Genomic DNA, 16,871 nt, shown 5'->3' with positions numbered 1-16,871 from the left:
CTGGGCAAATGAACCACCCTGACTTGGAGATTAGGGGCTCAGACAGCTGTGGATGAGAGTCCAGCTCTACTACTTATTAGCCTTGATTAGGTGAGTATTACCCTGTATTTCCTTATCAGAAGGGCTGGGGGCTAACTGCCTCCCTCCAGTATGTGCAGGATTTACCTCTGATCAAATCCTGGCTCTGCCATTTGCTAAGTGTATGACTTGTGGGCAAGTGATTTGACTTCTCTGAGCCTCAGTTGCCTCATCTGCAAAATGAAGATAATGATAATGATGATAGTATATATGTCAAAGGGCTATTGGGAGGATGAAGTCAGTTCATATATATAAAGCCCTCAACACAGCACCTGGCATAGTGGAAATGTTATAGAAGTGTCTGTGATTACTAGTATCTGGACACCAATACTCCATGTAACTATAATGCTTTGTAAATGTTCCTGTACGAATCATAAAGCTATAATGTTCCATAAATGGTCTTTCATCTTGGCACATGGATATCCCTCACCCAATTAAGCTTCTTCACCACAGATAACTGCTCCCTGCACCCGCCTCATTACCATTGGTATTAAGGAACTCTGGATAGCATGATTAAGGCATCAAAGATATGCAGATGCTATTTCGACTAAGCAGCACTTTCATCGTAAGCCAGTTTTTAGAGATTTGATTATTGCACTAGAAAAATCCTAAAAAGTCTGTTTCCACTAAATCAGACTTCTGTTGGAAAGAGAGACATGCTTGCTCACGAAAAACACCTATACTCATACCCAGAGTCCCTCTCAGCTGCTGACAGCTTCCCAGGAAGCGTACAAATAGCTACCCTTCCTTGAAACTTGCTCTTCAGCTACCCATACCATGACTGCACCCTGGAATTTGTCATGACTTGAATTTGACACATTCAAGAAATCACCCTGGAATTTGTCATGACCTGAATTTGACACACCTAAGAAATCTGAAATTCCAGTATTCCACCTTCTGACCATGACCTTCCAGCTGCCCCCTTACTTTAGTCACCGCCAGCCTTGGACCTGACCTCCAGTCAGTCCCTTCGTCCCTCCACTTCCCACCAGCATCCTCACTTACTATCCTAGGAAGCTTGTCCCCTAGTTGCTCACTGGACCACTCTTTCTTATGCACTCTGAGATTCCATTGCATCCCTAAACCTGTGTCTACACTTGGAGTAACACCCATCCCCTTAGTCATCACAAAAAACAGCCATCTCTCAGAAGGATTGCTTAAGCCTAGGAGGTCAATGCTGCAATGAGTTATGATTGTACCACTGTACTCCAGCCTGGGTGACAGCAAGACCCTGTTTAAAATTAAAAGAAACTGCCATATCTGTTCACCCAGGCAGAAGACACTGAAAGAGAAAGTCCTGTGATCACATAGATTGATGGTATTGCCCTTTTATTCTGTCCAGCCCACAGTGACTTTCCAAAACTTTGACCCCTCTGCCAGGACCTTCTCAACATCCACCTCCTCTAATTCTCAGAGGGAGACCTTACCTCCTACATCTGTGAGAAAACTGAGGCCTGCACATGTGAACCACCTTAACCTTCTGCCCCCCTCCATTCATTTCTTGACTCATTTAACAAATATTTTTAAACACCTGTTATGTAACAAGCTCTATGCGAGGTGCTGGGGATGAAATAAATAACAAACATGCTCTACCTTCATGAGGCTTACTGTCTGGTGATGGATAAAGCTGTATAAAGATGACTAATAAGAGGCCTAACTATCTTCATAGAAACTATCTTTTCTGCAGGAAAACCCAAACTACTGCGGGCTCCAGTTGACAGTCACTGCCGGGTCCAGCTTCTGAGTAATTTCAGCCCAGACATCAGACTAGTGAAGGGAGCTTCCAGATGATTTCCAGCTCCCAGCCATGTAAGTCACCCCCAGCAGTTTGAGGATTCTAAACTCAGGCCCTATGCATTGTGGAACAGAGACTTCCTTGTTATTCTCTCTCCAGGAACGCATTTTCCAACTTCCTTTGCCTGGCTAGATCTTTCTTACTCCTTAAGCCTGTTTAGGCCTTTTCTTCTCCAGGAAGCATTCCCCAAATTCTTCAGTTGGGTTAAGTGGCCCCTCTCTGGGATGCCTTAGCATAGCTCTTCTTTAGTATTATCTAGAAATTACTTGTCTGTGTTCATCCATGATTTTATATATATATCCGACCTGGCACAAAGACACTTAGCATATGCTTACTAGCTGAAGTGAAGAAATGTGAACTGCACTGAGCTGGCCCCTAGGTAAACCAGCAAGCAGGATTAAGTTTGTCTTTAGCGCCCTCTACCTTCTTCACAGCGCCCTTCCACATCACCCTTCAAGCATCCCTTGTCACAATTCACTTTCAGTATCACTAAGTGATAACTAAAAACGACATTAACTTAGAGCTTGTCTTGTAAGTTCATAGGGCAGAAGCCTTAAAAAGCAGTATTTGGGTAAATGGATTTGCTAAAGTCTAATCTTAGAATGTGATCTTATGACAGTGATTTGAGCTGAACTCCCTTCTCTGTATTCCTGGCAAGGAAGACAAGGGAGACCAGAGCCTGGAGAAAGAATCACACTGCAGTGTAGATAAGTGACCAAGAGGACAGAATGAGGCGGGCAGATTGCTTGAGCCCAGGAGTTCGAGACCAGCCTGGGCAACATGGCCAAACTCTGTCTCTACAAAACAAAAATTAGCCAGACATGGTGGTGCATGCCTGTAGTCTCAGCTACCCCAGAGGCTGAGGTGGGAGGATGGCTTGAACCCAGAGGCCGATGCTACAGTGAGCTGTGGTCATGCCACTGCACTCCAGCCTGGGCGACAGAGTGAGACCCTGTCTCAAAACAAAACAAAACAAAGACTACTAGGCAGAGTGAGAGCCAGGGAGAAGTCAGGATTCCAGGAATAGGCAGGAATATGTCTCTTCCATACCTGCCCCACCTTGGGTGTTCGCTCCTATTGTAACTTTAGTCACTGCATTAGCACTTTGAGGGGTTATTTGGTCAGGACACCGCCCCCCCACCACACCCCTTGCCAACAATTATACTCTAAGACACCATTCCTCTTACACAATTTATTTGACCGGAGGTGGACCCAACCGGGGTTAGAGTCTCACCTCTGGGAGTTTGGAATTGTGATAGCCTCTCCATGTGGTCAGAGCTATTTGCAACAGTAAAGCTGAAGAGTGGGCAGCCTGTACAATGTGGACTAAGAGAGGCAGAGGGTGAGGGACAAGAGCACTGATAGTGCTGCAGTCCTGGGCATCAGACCCCTTCTGTCCGTCCCAGGTTCTGATAATCTCCCCATACCTTGTATCCTTAAAATAATCTTCCTTTTCCCTTTTTGACTTCTGGTCAGTTGGATTGCTGCTACTTGCAATCAAAGAATTCTAACACAGCTATCGTTCCAATTAATTCTAACTAATAGAGCTAATACACTAATAATTCTACCTAATACAGCTATGTGTGCTGAGGTGCCCTGGGGCACTACGTTGCATTGGCAGGGGTGCTTTGTTATGTTTATTTGGTTCAAGTTATTTTGTTGTCTTTGAACAGACTGTCAGAGGGATGGGAAGGACTGGTGCTTGGGGTGGCCATCTGACCCCTGATGGACAGGAGACCAGGACAAGCCCACTGGATGAGCTGGAGGGGTCCAGGACGAGGGAGTTGAGAGTTCCCGCTATGGTTGACACATTCTGGTAAGGAGTTCTTCTGCTGTCCGTCAGGTAGGTGGTGTGCAAATACAACTGAGCATTCATGTTTAAGGTTTTTTTTTTATTTTTTATTTTTTGGGGCAGTCTCCCTCTGTTGCCCAGGCTGGAGTGCAATGGCGCCATCTCGGCTCACTAAAACCTCTGCCTCCCAGGTTAAAGCAATTACCCTCCCTCAGCCTCCCGAGTAGCTGGAATTACAGTCGTGCCACCATGCCCAGTTAATTTTTGTATTTTTAGCAGAGACGGGGTTTCACCATGTTGGCCAGACTGGTCTCAAAAACTCCTGACCTCAGGTGATCCACCTGCCTCGGCCTCCCAAAGTGCTGGGATTACAGGTGTGAGCCACCGTGCCCAGCCTCATGTTTAAGGTTATTTAAAAAGCAAAGCAAGATCCTAATCATGTTGAATTTTTGAATCTGCAGCAGATTCAAATTAATGAATTTAAATCATATTATCAGGTAAAATACTACCTTGACATATTTTGTGATCATACTGGGAGAAAATTAATATAAAGCTAATTTAAAATTTTTAAATTTGTAAATCCAAAGATTAAACCTTGTTAAAATTTACAAAGAATATGCCACTATAAGAAGAAGTAGCTCAACTTTATTTTAGTAAAATCACCAACAAAACAATAAAAAGCCAAAACTAAAAAGACAGTTTTAATTGTGAGCTGAAGTTTTATATTTCTTTACGAATTCCATTTATAAAAGAGAAATCTCTAAAATCATCCATAGGCAGGTCTTTAATCCACTTTTAAGTCTTTCCCCACCAGCATTGCAGTCACGGGATGCATGCTTGCTTTGTGCTCTTGGTAGGTTCGGACAGCTTGATCATGGGATTTGTCAAAGGCAGCAAGATCCCTGCCAAAAAAGAAAAAATTGAAAAGAAAGGCGAGAAGGAGACAGAGGAGGAGAAAGGGAGGGAGGGAAGAAAGAAAGGAGGGAAGGGGTTCGGAGGAAGGGAAAAGGGACGGAGAAAGAGAATAAGAACATAAGTCAATACCCAATATTAAATTAAAGGATGTCAGCAGGGGTGACAGCCAATGTCACCCAAATAAGGCACCACTCCCAGCCAGTCAGATGGGTAAGGTCCTGCCACAGGGTCCCAGAGACCTCCTTCTGTACCAGAGACTGGCCTTTATACTGGCAGATCAGACATTTTGCAGCGAGTTACAGGGAAGGGCTAGAGTGGCTGGGACCAGTGGCTATTTACCAAGCAGCATGGAAGGATTTTATTATTTGAACAGTGTCCTCTAATCTGCTGGCTAAATATCAGCCCTGTATGTGAGAGTGTGCCTCAAAGGCTTTCTTTTTAAAAACTGCTTTTTAAAAAAAATTTTTTAATCAAGATTATTTAAGAGTATGAAAACACTAAATTTATAAGTAGAATTTCTGAAAACTTCAAATAATTGAGAGTAAAAATCCTGACCACAGTGAAATAATAAATAATAAATACATAATAAATAATACACTAAATAAATAATAAATACACTAAATAAACAGGACCTACCATACAAAAGGTAGGATTAGTCATTTTTAATGTAACTACTATAAACATCATAAAACAGAAATATTTATTTTTCCCACAAAAGGTATACTCTTATTTATTTTATTCATTTTTTTTTTTCTTTGAGACAGAGTCTTGCACTGTCACTCGGGCTGGAGAGCAATGGCGCAATCTCAGCTCACTGCAACCTCCGCCTCCTGGGTTCAAGCGATTCTCCTGCCTCAGCCTCCCAAGTAGCTAGGATTACAGGCGCCCACCACCACACCTGGCTAATTTTTTGTATTTTTAGTAGAGACAGGGTTTCACTATGTTAGCCAGGCTGGTCTCAAACTCCTGACCTCGTGATCTGCCTGCCTTGGCCTCCCAAAGTGCTGGGATTACACGCGTGAGCCACCGCGCCCGGCCCAAGTATACTCTTATTTAAAAACCTATTTAAAGTATACTTTACTCAGTTCAAAGCTAGATGGGTTTTAATTATGGAAAGCATATAAAATATACTTAAAAATTAATTTTGTGGTCACATCAAAAAAGAGATAATGACTTATTTTGCCAAGTTTTATGATATTATTATTATATTGCCATCACTTTTGATGGCCAAAACTGCAATTACTTTTGCACCAACCTAAATACTTGTGAAGTAAATGAAAAGCAAACAAAAGTAACCACGGATATTTATGGCATGATATTTTTTTCCAGAATTTGGACAAAATTCATAAAGAATTTGACTGAGATATTTTTAACTTGTATTTTGCTGTCAAGATACAACTTATCCCCCTCTCACCAAGCATTCCTTTATTATGTCAAGCAACCTACCCTTGACCTCTATGCAACATTTGAACACAAAAGAGTTAGCTTTATCTGCTTATTTCTCCTTACATTTAACTTCAGACTCTCTTTCTTGTCTACACCTACCCACCAATTATCTTCTAGTTACCTTTAAAAATCTTTGTATATATAAGGCTATCTTTGATTTATTTCCATTTCATCAGTGTCTAACTCTATTTGGCCCAGAATAGGTAATCCATATATAATGCTTCTAAAAAAAGGAATGAAATTATTTCAAATTTTAAATATTTATAAGTGTGAATCCCTATTCCAAAATTATATTGATAAACTTTAACAAATTAAAAAATATTGTCATATAGATTACGTTTAAACATTTGAGAGTTTTCTTCCTATTTCTTAGATGAATTCAAAGTGCAGTCTGAGTGGGCTCTTACTTGAATAAGGGCCGGGTAAACTTCATTCTTCCTTGTTCAGTTGCCATCGTTAGCGCCAAAGGAATTGCGTCCTCCCACTTGGATTGAATGCAGAGCCGCAGCCATCTAAAAGGAGGATTTAGGGGGAGCATGGGGTAGAAAATGAGGAAGGGGCAGGATATGATAGGTATATCTTAATATTACTTCTGTAGTGATGAATAACCCCATATAGTTATACTGTACACCACATTATGGTATGTCTTGATTCTGAGACTCTCATCTCCTTATATATACAATTTAATAATCAGTAAAGAGAAAGAAGAGGAGCTGGTTCTTGAAAAAGATCATATATTTTAAAAGGTCTGGATCAGGTAGGTGCTCACATACCTTATAAATGCAATTTCTGAAGGAATTAAACTTTGATTTAAGCCTCACATTACAAATGTGAATTAAGAAAGATCAGGTAGGTGCACACATACCTTATAAATGCAGTTTCTGAAGGAATTAAACTTTGGTTTAAGCCTCACATTACAAATTTGAATTAAGAAAGATTAACATATAATAGAATAAAATATTTCTAACTATTCCCATTTCTAAGTAGATTTAATTGGTTGTGGGAAAGCCTATTTACCACGGAATCCTTCATTCTAATTTTTTTTCTTTTAAGGCAAGAGAGGTTTAGAGCAAAGTCTAACAAAAAGATTAATACTATCAGATTATACATTGCAACTATTCCTTAAATACCACTATAAGTATTTATATAGAAGCAGTCAGTTTGACAAGGACTTCTCAAGACTCAAGTATGTCTCATACTCTGCATTCCCTTTCTCCACCTTTCAAAGGAGTTTTCTGCTTTCTTCCACAGAGACAAGTTAAAATGATGTACCTGAATCGTATTTCAGAATTGTTAATGGCATTGAAGTTGTACACCTCTTGCATTCGCTTTATGTGCCCCAATGGAAGAGGTGCCTAAGAGCAAAATAAAGAAGTATACCGTATCATTTCAACAGGATTCCTTGGAAGAAAGGAGCTGGAGAGAAATGCATAGCCAGATTAAAATCCTAAATATTTTATAATATAGAAATAAGTTAGATAAAAATAAAAGAAACAAATTGTACACTAAAGTAAATTCTGTGCAAACTTATTCCAGATAAGGATATTCTACTGGGAGCACAGGGATAATTTACTTTGTGAAGTATTCAGCATTAAATGAGAATTGCTCTTCTTAGACTTTTTAGAACGTATAAATAGACCTTTCCTAGAGTTTTTCTAGTTATTGTCTAAACCTTGTATATCTCAAATGCAATTCCATTCTCCAGATTAAATCATAGTTCCTTAATTTTTGTCTGACTGATTCCCCCTAGCTTTATCTTTGTATATTTCCTCTGAAATCCCTCTTAAATTATCTGCATCCCTACATAATAGCAGTTCTTAAATGTTTGTATTATAGATCTCTTTGGGAATCTGATGAATAATGTGGACTCTTTCCCTAGGGGGAAAATACACTTACTACATGAATACAAACTTCTGTATACAATTTCAGGGGGTTCATAAGCATCCTATCCCTACCTTAACTCACCCTAAAAGGGAGGACATGTTTGGGTGAAGGAAAGAAAAAAGATGAGTTCAGTTTGGACAGCAGAGAGTTTGTAGTGCCTGTGAGAGGCAGAGGTGCCTCTAGGTAGATGATAACTCTCCCCTCCAACCATAACCTCCTTACCTTACAGGACTCCACACTCACTAACCAATCTCTGCTCTCACTAACCAATCTCTGCTAACACACTCACTAACCAATCTCTACTAACCCTGTCGCTAATAATTTAGTCCATTAGCCCCTTATGGACACATGCAACTCCAAGTCCACCCTGGTAGACCAACTGGTTAAGGTCATCTCCAAGGCTCCCTGACTTGCCCTAAGTTTTGCCATACCCATTCCAGAATCACCCTACCATGTTCTCTCTCTCTGTGGCCCTAGGCCACCCACCAGTGGTAGAGCAATTTATGAAACCATGATGACCCGACGCACTAAAAATAGATTCTCTCTTTGATGGGGCCTTTGTTGCCTCAAAATCCTATTCCTAATTTTTGCATCAATTCCACAGGAAATTCCGCTCCAAATCTTCCTTCTAAAGGTCCTTAGACTGAAGACTTCCCTCTCATGGAAGTCTTTAAAATCCAGTCATTGGTTTATCTCAAAATGCAGCATCTCCTTTCAGTTTCATCTGTTCTTTCAGTTGCCTAGATTCGAAACCTTAAAATCTGCTTGGATTCTTTACTGTCAACCCCTATATCCAGTCAGTCACAGAGCTCTGTGCTTTCACCCTGTGTAACCTCTTTCTCACGTCCTGTTCTCTCCTCTCCCCGCAACTCACTCTCTCAAGTCCGGTACTCCTGCCAGTCTCCCAACTAGTAACTTCACCACCAGGCAGCCTTCAGGGCCCCAGATTAGTTTTCACAACCCAGCATTTCATCCCGACTATCCTGCTGGATTTTTAAAATCCTTTCCTACTGATCAGTGTAAGATCTAAAATTTCTTAGCTTAGCATTGAGAGTCATCACATCTGGTCCTACCAGCTTTTCTAGTGTTACCTTCACTGACTTCCTTACCCAGTGCTACTGTTTACTCCGGCAATGCTGCAGACAAATTCCAGCCCTTGCTGCTCCCTCCACCTTGAATTTCTACCTCCCTGCTAGCCCTGGGGGTGCAAATCAAGTCTCCTCCAAAATTCCCTCTCTGATGCCCCAGTTGGAAGAGTCTTTCACTAATTAAGTTTTTCCAAATGATACCTAAAGTATGCCTCCTTTTATTGTTAATGTTTTTAAAAAAAAATTTTATGAGATGGAGTTTCACTCTGTTGCTCAGGCTGCAGTATAGGGGTATGATCTCAGCTCACTGCAACCTCCGCCTCCCAGTCCAAGTGATTCTCCTGCCTCACCCTCCCGAGTAGCTAGGATTACAGGCACCTGCCACCATGCCCGGCTAATTTTTATATTTTTAGTAGAGATGAGATTTCATCATGTTGGCCAGGCTGGTCTCGAACTCCTGACTTCAAGTGATCTGCTTGCCTCAGCCTCCCAAAGTGCTGGGATTACGATGTGAGCCACCGCGCCTGGCTTATTGCTAAATTTTGCATGTGTTCCCCTTCCTACTAGATTATAAGCTATTTGAAGATAAGGTATATCCTTTCTTACATATTTTCATATTTAGCACAATATAAAACACAGCATTCAATGCCTTTTTAAAGAAATGAATAAATTTTATAAATGATTTTTTCCCCATTAGTTTCCACATTAATAATCTTTTGCCAAGTTGGGTAGAACATAAATGCTGCGCCTTTCTGTCCATTTTGATTTCTAAGGTTTTGAGCTAGTACTTACCCTCTGGAGCGTCTGTGCTAAAAACTCATTCAACTGATGAGAAGAGAGATCTTTCAGGTCTGTGGCATTGAATGAATTTAAATCATCTTCTTTGGCCTAAAATAAATGTTACCTAGTTATTTTTGTTCAAGTACAATTTAATAATACTTATTGGTTTATCTGACATAAAAGTAAAAATTGAGAAAAAGAATCATATGAACAAGATTATTCAAAATAAATTTAAGCCTGAGTTACTTAAGTAATCCTGAGACTGAGTTACTGTAATTTAAATAGCTGATATGACTCCTAGAATCTATATTACTTAAGAAAAAGTAGATTATGGGTAGGAAGAGTAGAAGAAACTGTTGACATTCATTGTACCATTCGAGGTATAGAAATTTCCAAAGCAAAGAAACATTTCAAAATGTATGCATGTCGACTAATTTATAGACCAATTCAAAAATGTAGGTAAAGAACGAAATCGTATATTTTTAAATATTACATTAATAAATTGGTAAGGCCATAAACTAATGTTTTTCTCCATCTCCACGTATTCTGTTTTTCCCACTTAATCTTAGAAACCATCTAAGAAAAAGAAAAATGAGTCTGCACTTTTCAGATTTGGATTTACTCTCAAAAATCTTTGAGAAGATGATTAAGCAATATTTTAAAAAGCTTATAAAAATACGGATTTTTAAATCTTTTAGAACTAATTTTATATTCTTTTAAACTAGGGCTTTTGTTACTTTAAAAGAAATATATGCAAATACTAAAAAATCAAATAGGACAGAAGGAAAATTCTTTTGGTTTTGCTCCGTCTCCAAGTACTACTCCTCAGTAACCAATATTAGTAGTTTCTGTATATCTTCCCACTAAATTTAATGCATAGGTATATACCCTTTTAAAGAAATATTTTGCATCTTCCCCCCCCTTCAGAACTCTCCTTAATAGCAATACTTCTTTTCCCTTTACAACTTATCCTTAATACGAGAACTTACAGCTCCAGCTCATTTTCTGTGCAAAAACTTGCAAATCTAAACTATATATTAAGGATATATTTATGTGGTAAAAACATAAAAAGCAAGAGAATGATAAACCAAAATTCAGGACAATGGTTACCTGGATGGGTCAGCAAGGAGGGTGGAGAGGGGGATAAGATGGGGAGGGATGCTACAGAGGTACCGGTAAGATTTTACTTTTTACGCCAGTGGTGGGTCAGACAATCGTTTTTTACATCATATGAATATGTCGTAAGTATTCTTTTGCATTTATTTACTATTTAAGACAAATCATTGAGAAATAAAATACATAAGGAAAAGAGTGCATTAGTGAATACAGTGTCCTGAGTCTGTTCCTAACACTGCCTGCTTCTACTAACATTGAAGAGTTGATCATTATCCACCTTAACTGCTGGGCCCAAAGCAATATTTGAGCAGAAATTAGCAGCAGTTTTATCTAGCACCAAATAAGCTGGAATACATTTTTCAAACTAAAACAGAGGATTTTAATACACTATTAAAAAATCCTGTTTCCCATAGAAATCTCTTATACTTTTCTTCATGACAAGTTTGTCAACTACACAAAACAGGTTTTAAAAGGCAATAGCTAAACTGATTGCACAGCTGGAGGCCATTATCCTAAGTGAATTAACACAGGAACAGAAAACCAAATACAGCATGTTCTCACATGTAAGTGAGAGCTAAACGACTGTGTATTCATGGACATAAAAGTGGCAACAATAGATACTGGGCACTACTAGGACTGGGGCAAGGGTTGAAAAACTATTGGGTACTATGCTCAGTACCTGGGTGATGGGATCAATCATACCCCAAACCTAAGCATCATACAATATGCACGTGTAACAAACCTGCACGTGTCCCCTGAACTTAAAAGTTGAAATTACATAAAAAAATTATAAATCTGTTGCAAATTAATAGGAATAAAAGTATTCCTAAATCTTCTGTTATTTTTCATTAAAGAATTATCAAGGGCACATCCTTACTTTGGCTTCAGTAAAGGGTTATATTTTTAGTACATATATAAAGAAGCTCCTCTTTAAGAAGCTTCATAGAAAGTGAACAAAGAGCAAAAGTGCCTCGATTCTTTCCACCACTAATAGCAGTTGGTCATCCAAGATCATTTTAGATTTACCTGGTATGTGAAATTGCTATATTGGAAGCAGTATCTTATAAATGATTTAAAAGGAAAAGAAGAAAGGTAAGATGCAAATATTTTTGCATACTTTTTTTTAACAGTTAAGAAGCAAGAAAAATCAGGATTAATGCCTTCAACATCTATTTTTTCCCACCATAAAACTTAATTTTCTAGGCTGGGCACAGTGGCTTATGCCTGTAATTCCAGCACTTTGGGAGGCTAAGGTGGGAGGATCACTGGAGACCAGGAGTTTGAGATCAGCCTGTACAACACAGACCCTGTTTGTACAAAAAGTTTTAAATTAGCCAGGCATGGTGGCGCATGCCTGTAGTCCCAGTTACTCGGGAGGCTAAGGTGGGACGACTGACTGAGCCCAGGAGGTTGACGCTGCAATGAGCCATGATCACGCCACTGTAGTCCAGCCTGGGCAACAGAGCAAGACCCTGTCTCAAACCCTTAATTTTCTATATTGAGAGTAGATATAATATCACCTTAGATAAACCTGACTTTCAAATAGCCTTTCCAAATATAACTGTTTGTGATTTAAAGTACCCTCCCTGCTTCATGAGTAAAGACATATTTGCACAATTCAAAAAGGAATAAATCACACGTTATTACTTACAATAATCCATCTTTGACTTAAGGCAATACAAGCATTTGTCAGAGTCATATCATAACTGCAAAGATAAAGATTAAATTGTATAAAAATGCACATGCTTTTGCAGAAATGCAGTTTTAAAGCTACAGTACACACTTAAATTTCAAAGTCCCTTTTAAATAAGGAAAACAAACTCCAAAGTGATGAAAATAGGAAATATTTTACCTAACTTACATACTACTGGCATCATCCAAGAACTCACAAACCCAAATGGATACCACATTAATGAAACACCCGTCTATCTTTTAGAAAGAATGCCAAAGCACCTCAGCAAAAGACTGTCATGTGCCCAAGTAGTATATGTTACAGTAGTTGGAATCAGTTGAGCATATTTACTATATGGCAGGAACAGTTCTAGGCACCCAAGACAACAAGATGAACAACACAAAGTCCTTGCTGTCATGGATTTTACTTGCTTGCTCCAAACATCTAATCATCTAACAAACCTGCAGGCACCTGCTACATAATTGTCACCGTTCTAGATGCTAGACCCTTGAGAGAGCCTGATATCATTGCCTGATGATTTCATTCTTTTCAGACGAAAATGAAATTGACACATTGTAATTGTTAAGCAAATTATACCAATATTTTTGTGTTCTCAACTTAGAAATCATATTTTGCAACAATGGGAAAGAACATGTAGTGTGTGCAAAATTCTCGCAAAACATCCCTCTTTGTCCGTAAATCCTGCTTGCTTGCACTGAAATGCTTGTATTAGGGAACAGAGTGGCACCTGCCCCTTAGAGCCTAAATGAAGTAAGTTTTGATTAGAAGTTACCACTGAATCTCCCTTAAAGAGAGTTGTGACTGGGACTCCGTTTGTTCCCTAGGGGAGACAATAAAGAGGTCAACACAGCTCCCACCTTGAAGCAGTTGCCAGTTTATTACATGAAGTGTCAGGTTGTGGACTGCAGGCATGCCATTTTGTCTTCAAGAACAGGTGGGATCAGAGGTCCTTGACTGATCAGAGTACACTGCTTTCAACTAAAACATTATTAGCATTGATTTCTTAAAAAATAATAGCAAAGTAGAAAACCTTTAGCTGGTCTGTTTCTTAGTGTCCTGAAACTTCCTTATTAGTGTAATTAAAAGTACTAACTTAAGAATTAGCCTGGGAAAGGACCCTACTTATGGCAAAGTCTTAAAAAAAGTAAAAAGCAAAACCAGATATGTGCCTTGTTCTCATGGTGCTGACAGTATAGCGAAGAGGAAATACTTTAATCACACAAATGTGTGATTAAATGTAAAGTTAGAACTGCGCAACTGCTACGAAGAGAGGATATAGCACTAAGAAGCCCTAGAATGGGAGATTTGACCTGGCCAGGGATGTCAAGAAATGCTTCCATGAGGAAGTGGTTCTTGAGCTGAGATTGGAATTAACTGGGCAAAGGGCTCCAGGTAGAGGAAACAGCATGCTCAGGTACTACGTTGGAGGACATATGGAGAGTTCGAGAAACTCCAAAACTGCCAGTGTGACTGAAGCAAAGGGAACTAGAGTGTTAGGAGCTTATAATCCCCACTAAAAGATTTTGTCTTAGCCCAAGAGCAAAGAGATACCAGTGGAGACTGCTAAGCAGGAGGACACCATGACACATTTGTGCTTTTAAAGGTTTACTCTAGCTTTAGTGTGGAGAGTGGCTGGGAGAAGTCAGAACAGGTACAAGTGCACAGTTTCGGTGCCAGAACAGTCTTCCAGGATGTGAAGATGTGATACTGAACTTGAACAGTGGTAGTAGAAATGGAGAGATGTGGATAGACTCAGATATTTAAGTACATATACAAATGATGAGAGCATTATAAAAAGAGGATCGTGGAAGCCAAGATTCTGTGCTGCAATGGATCAAAGTATTTTCTGTGGTTAGATTTTTTAAGATACTCTCTCTTTACAGAATCCCCAGGCACAGGAATGATTCCAGGGTTCCTCCAGCACTTTGGTATTACTTGAAAGCAATCTCAAGGGATCTAGAATGAACCAACGCCCAAAAAGGATCCCTTAGCAGCAGTGATATCAAAGAAACACTTTTGAAGAACTAATTTTCCACCCAGATTTCCCCAATTTCAAAAGCAATGGGCAAAGCCTTCTCCACTCCTAAACTTCCTGGTACTGTCTTTTGGCTTTATCAGGCCCCTGAAGTTACAGCCTTTGAAAGACTCCAAGCTCCAAATTCTATGCTTTTATTCTCAGGCTCCTCATAATTCTACAGCACACCAGACTGCTGACCACTCTCCGTACCACTTTTAAATTATTTCTTCCCACAGCTTTCTTAACAATGAATTAACCTTTGAAATCTTTTTGATTTTCCATTTATTTTGCTACCTTTCCTCTGTCCTAGCTCTAAAATGAAGATCCTCTAAGGTTCTAAAGTTTACTTCTTGTATTCTCCTTTGTAAGTCATCTCTCCAAGATGATGTCCAAATCCATCACCATTAAAATTAATAGTTTCCTCACCCGCAACACTTAATATTTTTTTAAAAAAATACTTTTCATTGTATTATAATTACTTGATACATACATATTTGCTCTGTGAGTTCCTTATTCATCATGTTAGTGCCTGACAATAAATGTGTGCTGGATTGAGCTGAAACTTTATTACATCTCTGCTCATTTTTAATTTCTTCTTTTCTCACCACAGCCAATCAGTTGCCAATAGATTCTAGCCCCCAAACGTCTCTTCCCTCAGTTACTCCTTTCCTTTCCACTGCCTTTGTATTCCTTCAGGTCCTCATAATCTCTGGTAAGGCTGTTGTAAAAATTAACGAGATAATGTATGGCACTTCTTAATGAAGTGCTAGGAAAAAAAATCTAAAGTATTATTTTTGCTGATAACCTTTTTTAGACATTAAAAGGGTTCACTGATGATTTGTGCCACCTGTTTCCAAACAAAATTCGAAACATTCTATTGTAATCACCCCTCCCTCTCTGAGCTCCTGTTTCCCACCACAGCCGGTGATAACCAGGACTGCCCAGTTAGTGGGGCGCTCTGACCACATCTGTTCCATACTCAAAACTCCCAGTAACTTCTCAACCAAACACTTCTCGGCCTGACTGTTTAAAGTGCTTTACAAACAAACATGACCAGGCTTCATCTTGTTTCCTAGCTTCTCTCCTGCTGCTCCCTGCACATCAATTAAACTGGCCTGTTTAGTGTAAGAGAAGCTGGTAGGCAATTTCGGTGATCCAAAAGAAAGGCAACAAGAGACTGGAACGTGCCATGGTCAGTGTCCTCACACGACTCGTGAAAGAACAGGGTTCAGGTCCGATTGAAGGAGGGGGTTCAGTATAAAAAGCAGTATATTGAGGCCGGGCATGGTGGCTCACGCCTGTAATCCCAACACTCTGGGAGACAAATGCAGGCGGATCGTTTGAGCTCAGGAGTTTGAGACCAGCCTGGGCAATATGGTGAAATCCTGCCTCTAGCAAAAGTACAAAAACTTAGCCGGGTGTGATAGTGTGCATCTGTGGTCCCAGCGACTTGCAAGGCTGAGGTAGGAGGATCACTTGAGCCCGGGAGGCAGAGGTTGCAGTGAGCTAAGATCACATCACTGCACACCAGCCTGGGCCACAGAGTGAGATCCTGTTTCCAAGAAAAAAGAAGAAAGAAAGCAGTATACTAGAGGCAATAAGACTGCCAGGGTTTGAATCTCAACTTTTACTACTTACTAGCTGTGCAACCTAGGGCAAGACACTTTACCTAGCTAAACTAACTTACTTCCTTGGGAAATGGGGATAATAACTTATAACAGTGTTGTAATTAACATAATAATTATATTTTTATTGCAGAAGTTTGAAGGAAGACACGATAGCTTATTCTTTTCTAAATCCCTCACCATCCTTGTGCAGAAAGGATGCACTTGAAGTGAAAAACCATATTTGTAAACTGCGGAAATTATTCTTTTGGCCTCAGGGTTAAGGCCAAAACACCTAAGAACTCTGCTGTCATCATTAACTAGTAACAGTTTCAGGAAGGCATACTATTCTTTCAGATATTTTGAGGCTCTCTAGGAGTTAAGAGAATGAGAAGGAAAGCATTAGCAGGCAAGTACTTACTTGGGCTTTATGGGAGGCAGTCCAGGAGAGTAGAGCCAGGCATTCCAATCAACTTGATTGAGAACATCAACCTATGAATAGTAAGAATTCACAGTTTACAATAGAAAGCCCTTTCCTGTTGAAAAAAAATGTAAACTTATAAGTCCTTAGATATATAATTTTGTCTAATCTGCCATATCAAGATAATTTCTAAATCTTTTTTAAAAATTAATATTTTAAATTGATAGATCATAATTGTGTAT

The 16,871-nt window shown here is 39.5% G+C and overlaps 1 protein-coding gene across 2 annotated transcripts in view; it reads right to left on the bottom strand.

Annotated features, from left to right (window-relative positions):
- Nucleotides 1-4,290: 4,290 nt before the first annotated feature.
- LTA4H (leukotriene A4 hydrolase) overlaps nucleotides 4,291-16,871 on the bottom strand; it is a 34,715-nt gene continuing 22,134 nt past the window's right edge. The window contains exons 14-19 of one of the 2 annotated variants that reach the window (XM_030819796.1): nucleotides 16,630-16,700; nucleotides 12,546-12,600; nucleotides 9,791-9,886; nucleotides 7,299-7,381; nucleotides 6,434-6,538; nucleotides 4,291-4,567 (exon numbers count right to left, since the gene is read on the bottom strand). In XM_030819796.1, coding sequence (XP_030675656.1) covers nucleotides 4,450-4,567; nucleotides 6,434-6,538; nucleotides 7,299-7,381; nucleotides 9,791-9,886; nucleotides 12,546-12,600; nucleotides 16,630-16,700 — 528 coding nt within the window. In that variant the 3' untranslated portion in view covers nucleotides 4,291-4,449. The remainder of the gene's footprint in view (nucleotides 4,568-6,433; nucleotides 6,539-7,298; nucleotides 7,382-9,790; nucleotides 9,887-12,545; nucleotides 12,601-16,629; nucleotides 16,701-16,871) is intronic. The other variant, XM_030819797.1, reaches the window with a different exon arrangement.

This window comes from Nomascus leucogenys, chromosome 10 (genome assembly GCF_006542625.1).
Source record: "Nomascus leucogenys isolate Asia chromosome 10, Asia_NLE_v1, whole genome shotgun sequence".
NCBI classification, from domain to species: Eukaryota; Metazoa; Chordata; class Mammalia; order Primates; family Hylobatidae; genus Nomascus; species Nomascus leucogenys.
Note: the sequence above shows the minus strand (reverse complement) of the source record. Positions and strands in the feature narration are given on the sequence as shown.